The sequence below is a fragment of the Oncorhynchus clarkii genome, chromosome 33, assembly GCF_045791955.1.
Source record: "Oncorhynchus clarkii lewisi isolate Uvic-CL-2024 chromosome 33, UVic_Ocla_1.0, whole genome shotgun sequence".
NCBI classification, from domain to species: domain Eukaryota; kingdom Metazoa; phylum Chordata; class Actinopteri; order Salmoniformes; family Salmonidae; genus Oncorhynchus; species Oncorhynchus clarkii.
The window spans coordinates 12,211,738-12,218,898 of NC_092179.1; the positions used below are offsets into that span (position 1 = coordinate 12,211,738).

At 45.0% G+C, this 7,161-nt stretch overlaps 1 protein-coding gene across 1 annotated transcript; it reads right to left on the reverse strand.

Moving 5' to 3' along the window:
- Positions 1–1,531: 1,531 nt before the first annotated feature.
- On the reverse strand, positions 1,532–6,933 carry LOC139392766 (leiomodin-2-like). Its single transcript, XM_071141012.1, has 4 exons — positions 6,359–6,933; positions 5,417–6,103; positions 4,650–5,285; positions 1,532–3,126 (listed from the first exon to the last, which is right to left on the reverse strand). The coding sequence occupies exons 1-4, from the start codon at positions 6,635–6,637 to the stop codon at positions 3,073–3,075; spliced, it is 1,656 nt and encodes a 551-aa protein (XP_070997113.1). The 5' UTR covers positions 6,638–6,933; the 3' UTR covers positions 1,532–3,072.
- Between the last annotated feature and the right edge of the window lie 228 nt (positions 6,934–7,161).

Here is a 7,161-nt window from a genome sequence, read left to right on the forward strand (position 1 = left end):
CGGGACTTACTGTAGGACAGGTGGCATGGCAACAAGGGAACGACTGCTTAATGGGAACACATGGACATATGGCAGAAGTCCATGACAGCCACTAAATCTGAGTACTGGAATGCTAGCTGCAGGCCTGTAGAAGCGTGATGGGAGAGTTGGACCAAGTAGTGAGAAAAGACAGTATTAACAGCTGTTAACGTTGGTTTCAGTGTGGCCTATGGTCATTGTGTCTCAGTTCCCAGTACTCATCATGTTGGCTAAACCCACACATGAGACTGTGAGGTCGAACTGAGTCCACATGACATAACTCATGGACTATTTGTAGTGTGTATGTAGAAGATATTAAGCTGGAATGATTGAATAGAGGGATGGAAATAGAGAGAGAGAGCAATTAATTTTTTTTATGTATGAAAATACAGTTTGCCAGGCAGTGGGATTAGAAAAATAACTCAAATGACCTTTCAGTAGACACTTTATTAATTGTTATTTTACCAATCTGCCAGCTACGTTAGGGTCAAGTGTTAAGAGTTACCAATTCTCTCCACATCCTCTTATTGGCTGTTTACACAATCTATTTTTCTGACTGTCCACACCGTTTTATATGTGACCCATGTCAGATTTGCACATTCACACTGATTTAGCCTCTGAAGTAGCACACCGATGCAATGCTCATTTTCTGTCACTAGCTAGTTTTCCATCCAATTGGCGACAGATTTTCATGGGCGAATATTCTAAAATCCGGATAACAAAATATGCGCAGTTTCCACCAAACAGCCTAGTCGCGGATAAAATCAGTGCGTGATGCCATTTTGCACACAAAATGTACCTTTTCGCGCTAAATAAAAATCTCTAGCCAACAGCACGGACAGGCTAGATTTTATTTAATTAACTAGGCAAACCAGTTATGAACAAATTCTTATTTACAATGATGGCCTACCGGGGACCAGCAGGTTAAATGCCTTGTTCAATGGCAGAACGACAGATTTTTACCTTGTCAGCTCGGGGATTCGATCCAGCAACCTCGCTGGCCCAACGCTCTAACCACTAGGCTACCTGCCGCCCCATGATGGATTATAGGTAAAAGCGAGAATATTTGTATTAGTGAAACAGAAGTCAATCATCATGTCACCAGAATAAGACTCGACCACCGTACGTGCACTCCACCCTGTGAAGTTCATTCATCAATTATTTAATCTGTAGCCTAATAACGTGCATGGTTTTGCAAATCATAGTGGGAGGTCCACACACCATATCATCCCGTGAGTACTTGGATATTATCGTTAATATATCAATATTTTTTTGCACATGTAGGCTTTTCCACCGCCATTTATTTCACAATTAATTTTCCCGACACAAATATCTGCATTTATAAAATTGTTCCAAAACGTCCTGTTTCCATCACACCTGTCATTTAGTTTATTTTTTATTTTTTTTATAGTATGACTTCACTCATGAAAACTGGATGGAAACAAGTGTTCCTGGGTAGTTTTCGTTGTAATGGCTGGTCATGTAAAAAGACAGAAACACAAGAGGCAAAAAATCATAGAGATCCTATTATTTTAATTCCATGGTCAAGGACAGGTCTCATATGGAGCATTACAATTTTATCAGGATTTAGATCCACGTATGCATATGGTGTACATCTAAACTCAAAAGATCAGATTCCATGATTTTTTTTTCTGCGGTTTACACATTAGGGAAAGATCAGATATACAGTACCTGATGATAATACCGGATGATACCGAAAACTGTGCTGAAATTGCTTGTCAAGATCGTTGTGTTGTCTAAGTGGTGAATATTGTTTCCCTCCAAGTCAGTTCTTTAGTGGAACTGAGGTAAACCGTGTTTTTGCTGAGTTTGATGTCCTTTCCAATTCCATTTGGGAAGCTAGGATGGTTATTCAAGGACAGTTGTGGCTGCTGCCAAAAGCATTTCAGTGTTGTGTTTGCTTTTAACAGCTGTGGGGTGGATTTAGGACCATTCCAGAAAACTCTTCCAAGACACACAAGTGCTCAGGGGGAGTATTAGGTGTTCCTCTGCTACATACAATGAGTATAAACTACATTAAAAGAACACCTGCTCTTTCCATGACAGACTGACCAGGTGAATCCAGGTGAAAGCTTTGATCCATTGATGTCACCCTTATTAAATCCACTTCAGTCAGTGTAGATGAAGGGAAGGAGACAGGTTAAAGATGGATTTTTAATTCTTGAGACAATTGAGACACATGCTGTGTATGTGTGCCATTCAGAGGGTGAATGGCCAAGATAAAATATTTAAGTGCCTTTCAACAGGTGTTGGTAGTAGATGCCAGGTACACCGGTTTGTGTCAAGAACTGCAACGCTGCTGGGATTTTCAAGCTCAACAGTTTCATGTGTGCATCACGCATGGTCTACCACCTAAAGGACATCCAGCCAACTTGACACAACTGTGGGAAGCATTGGGGTCAACATGGGCCAGCATCCCTGTGGAACGCTTTCGACACCTTGTAGAGTCCATCCTAACGAATGGAGGCTGTTCTGAGGGCAGCGGGAGGGGGGATGCTGTCCGACAGGAAGATGGATATAACTTTTTGGCTTTTGGACAGAATCTTTTTGCCAAAACCATTTTGGACAGGAGCCATAGGACAGTAACTTTAGAACATGACATTTTGTAGAGAATCTTTTGGACAGTCACAGTACCTTTTCAACTGTACCATGGTTTAATCAGCAATAAAATACCATAACACTTCATTGTGTTGTTACTTTTATCTTCATGTTCAATTCATATAGTATATTCCTCACACACCAAATACAATATTTACAATTATACAAAAAAAGGTTACCTCAGTAAACAATTTAAACAACAATGTATACATTTATTATCACAAAAATGTAGACAACCAAATGCCTTTCTGAAAAAAAGCATACAGCATAAATACATTTTAAAAAGATATGAATTTCATATTTATTTTTTTCTCCAATAGTAAAGGTGTTATTGCAGTGGTAATTTCCAGTATCTTCTCTGAGGAAAAGTCCAGTTCAATCTGAACGTATTGTTTGTGTCCTCAGTAGTCTCAGGGGGTTCCCTGTGTCTTCAGATCAGCTAGTCTCTTCATCAGGGACAAAGACAAACTTCCTCTGTGGAACTTCCACCTGCAATTAAAAAGACAATGATTTCTGTTTTATATAAAACAGGATTTTTTTTCTTATGCCAGGTTCCCTCGAAAACAAAAGATTCCGTGAAAGCTAGAGCTATTTCAGAGAGAAATACATGTGAGCAGAAACAAAAACATATATTCCGTAGCCTAATATTGTCCAGTCCTTCCAGGATTTTGTGGTTCTGCATTGTTTGTAAAATCAACAATCCCCTACATATTATGCAAGGGCTTGCAAATTTTATCCTCCACCGCACTATTACCGCATCTAACAGTCAAATCACCTCAATATTACTGCATAAAACTGTCCGATCATCACACTACAAAAAGAGGGCTCACAATTAAAACCAATCACCATACTTTTACCGCATAAAGTGGTTCAGCCACATGTCAACAAATGTTTTCCCCGTCAGCGCATTTTCGTGACAAATTGGGCAAAACTTATCACAAAATGTCAGAAATATCTAACATTTTTGCTCGCAACTATAACAAAAATCCCTCTGCACTTTCCTTATTTACTGTTTGTTGTCAAAGTTCGCTCTGGTACTGTGAGGCCTCTCCGTTTCCCTTATCATAGCAGCTGTACAACAGTCCTATTTTTAACTCTAGTTAAGTGGCAGGCATTCACATCCTCTAGACCCTAGCCTTCTGAGGGCAACCAGGATTTTCCACAGTAACAACATAACAAGCAGTTACCACACATTAATGGGCCCACAGAAACACTAGAGACTAGACTACTCTTTTCTCACTCCTTACTCCTTCTCTCTCTCTCTTTTTATCCCCCTCTCTCCCTCTCTTTTTTTATCCCTCTCTCTCTCTCTCTCTCTCTCTCTCTCTGTTTTTATCCCCCCCTCCTCTCTCTCTCTCTCTCTCTCTCTCTCTCTCTCTCTCTGTGTTAGGGACTTCAACCAAGGCTTGTGTTGTGTTTGGCTTTGTTCAGACATACCACAGCGCTTGATGATGGAAAAGTGTCATATGATCGACGTCCATCGTAAAATACATGTCAACCACAGGAGATGACTCCGACAGCGATGTTCCTCTGTCACCTGTCTAAATCACACTGACCTCTGAGGTATGTGTACCCTTTGACTGTAGGAATCCACCCTAAGGTTCTCAAAGCACAACCTTATTTATCTTAGACCATTTAGACCAGATACTTTCTCTCAACCATTTTATATGAGTTGTCTTTGACATTTTCCAAGATGACATAGTGTCTCAGTCTGTTGGCTTTGTCACAGAAATATACACTTTTCCAGATGGAAACATGTGGAAACATGTGAATTAGTCCAAGGATACAGATAGAATAGCCTCCATGTTGGTAAGGGCCAATCGTTTTTCCTGGCCATGTGACCTGACCAGAAAAAGACTCTGGGCCCTAATGATGATGTATGAGACTAGGAACTCTCATAGGTTTTGTCTCACCAGCTGACCATCTTTAACCCTTAAACCCTTGTTAACTCTTATTGGCTGTGCATGTACACACACACATGCACGCACATGTACTCACACACACAATCTCACCTTTCTGAGGGAGCGGACACTGGCATTGCGGATGGAGTCCATGAGCTGGTCGTGTGAGGAGCGCAGTGGAGTGGGTGGCCTGCTGTGCTCCTGGTCTCTGTTCTCTGCCACTGGCCGCAGAGCGTTCTTCAGCTCCTTCAAGATACTGTTGGTCTCTTTCAGTCCTTTCTTCCCCTTCTTCCCTTTCCCTTTCCCTTGCTTCTTAACAACCTCCTCGTGGAGCCTGATCACCTCCGCTATCTTCCTAGTCGGCTTCTTCTTCTCTGCCGGGGGCTGGCAGGGCAGTGAAGGGGGTGGGGGAGGAGGTGGGGGAGGCGGCGGGGGAGGCGGCGGGGGAGCAGGAGGGGTCTGTTTTTTGGGGAGTTTGGGGGATTGCCAAGGAGACACCCGCGGGGAACCGTAGGGCGAAGAACCCGGAGTGGCCTTCAACAGAGCAGTGGTACGGGGGTTAACGGCCCCCTCTGGCCCCGCCTGCTGGTTCTGTCTCTGCTCTTGCAGGCGTTTCTGTCTCTGACGGTCCATGTTACGGGTCAGGATGCCTGTCATGCTCATCCGGGGGCCTGGAAGGTGGAACTGGTAACCCAGCTTGATCAGGGCGTGGTTCTCCCTCAGAACCTTCACCATCTCCATCTCCACCTGAGAGAGAGAGAGAGAGAGAGAGAGAGAGAGAGAGAGAGAGGGATCGTGAGTTTGTGCTTTTACTATTGCCTACGCATGTGTGTTGAGCAGCTGCATCAAGATCTAATACCAAGTCCAGACTGACTGACCTGTCCTCCACACATGTGTCTCTGGTTGTGGAAGCGTAGCTCAGTCAGGGTGCTATTGCTAGGCAGAGCCTGAACCATAGCCAGAACCCCTTTCCCTGTCACATAGTTGGACTCGATGTTCAGGCTGACGATGGAGGTGTTTTCGCACAGCGTCTTGGCAATGGCCAGCGCCACGGGGTCATCAGCATGCGTGTTGGCCAGGCTAAAGACACGCACGTGTGTGTTGGAGCGCAGTGCCTCAGCGAACTGGATTAGAGTGTCCTGTGAGATGTCCTCGATGTTGTTGAGGTTGACCTCTTTGAGCTCAGGGTCGTTATTAAGGACTCTTTCCAGGGCCTCGTCGACAACTGTTGGGTTGCCATCGGTGTTGGGGTCAAGCGGAGGTGGGGGCGGGGTTAGTCTCATAGGCTCCAACCTTGGGGGTCTCAGGAGGCTAGGGGAGGAGATGACGACTGACAGCGGTGATGGAGGACCAGGATCCTTTGGGGGCGCTGCTTCAGGCCTTTCCTCTTCTGGCTCCTCTTTATCCTCCTCATCCTCTGTTTCAGCTTCCTCTTCCTCACTCTCCTCCTCCTCTTCTTCTTCATAATCTTTATTTTCTTTCTTGTTCTCGTCATCCTCCTCTGCTTCGCTGTTGCTTTCTGTCACACATTCTTCCTCGCTCTTTTCGGCATCGTCATCGTCATCCTGTTTAGACATAAGGTGTAAATCTCTCATTAATCTGACTCAGACACATGGTCATGTTCTCTTATAACTGTATTATGTAAAGTTAGACTGGATGATTTGCATTTTTTTTGTGTGAAGGTCCTAACTGGTTCTCCGTTGTACAATAAAGTGATCATTATTGAATAATGAAGCTTCTTAATTGGTCAAACAGAATTTAAGGTTATATAGATCTGAGAGTAGCAAGCGAGCGGAGTTCAGACTCTCCTGATCACTGACCTGTTTGGGACTGCTGGCTTCCCCTCTCTCATCCTCCAGTATCCTCTTGGTCTCCTTCTCCCAGTACTTCAACAGAGAGTCTCTACTGAAGGTGCCAGTGGGGGTCTTCTCCGTCTGGTCCCTCTGTCTCAGACCGATGGGCACGTTGGCATCAGGGTCAATGTCTGCCAGCTCCATCTCCAGCTCTGCTAGCTCCTCTGGGCTGAGAGAAGCCAGTAGTTCATCCTCATCCACATCCTCATACTTACTCAACTCCCGACGGTACCCAAAACCGTTCATCGCTGAAGAGGTTGGCCCCTTGGCTGAGCTCCAGGTAGATGGGGCTCTGTGTGCCGTACGAGTCCGATCAGGATGGGATCTTTCTGGGATAGGTTTCCGGTCAGAGTGGAGTCTTTCTGGAGGTGTGGGTCAAGTTCAGTCTCAGCCAGTTCTGTTTGTCCTCTACTGCTTCAGTGAGAACAGTACCAGTGGTGTGTGTGCAAGGCAAGGGGCCTAGCTGGGGTGTCTGTGTCGGTGGTGTGTGTGTTGAGTGTGTGTGTTGAGTGTGTGTCCTGTTCTCTTCTCTTCTAATCTCTCCAGCTGCTGCAGAGGTCTTAAGAGAGGGATCAGTGGGGTGCAACAAAGCGTCAGGCCATGATGCACAATGCTTTTTTGGGAGGCGCTGCTCAGAGCGGTAGACTAGAGCCACAAAAAGCATGTGAGCTCAGAGAGCAGAGCGGCCCTGGTCAGGCCTGTCAGCGGATCCCAGCAGCGGCCACATTGTTCATAGCCAGAAAATGCCCAACCGGACCCAAGAGAGACAG

Excerpts from the sequence above, each read along its gene's own strand:
- LOC139392766 (XM_071141012.1), bottom strand. The coding sequence starts at position 6,637 with ATGAACGGTTTTGGGTACCGTCGGGAGTTGAGTAAGTATGAGGATGTG. Across the intron at positions 6,104-6,358 it reads AAGCCAGCAGTCCCAAACAG|GATGACGATGACGATGCCGA; the intron begins GTCAGTGATCAG and ends ATGTCTAAACAG. Across the intron at positions 3,127-4,649 it reads GTGTCCGCTCCCTCAGAAAG|GTGGAAGTTCCACAGAGGAA; the intron begins GTGAGATTGTGT and ends TTTTAATTGCAG.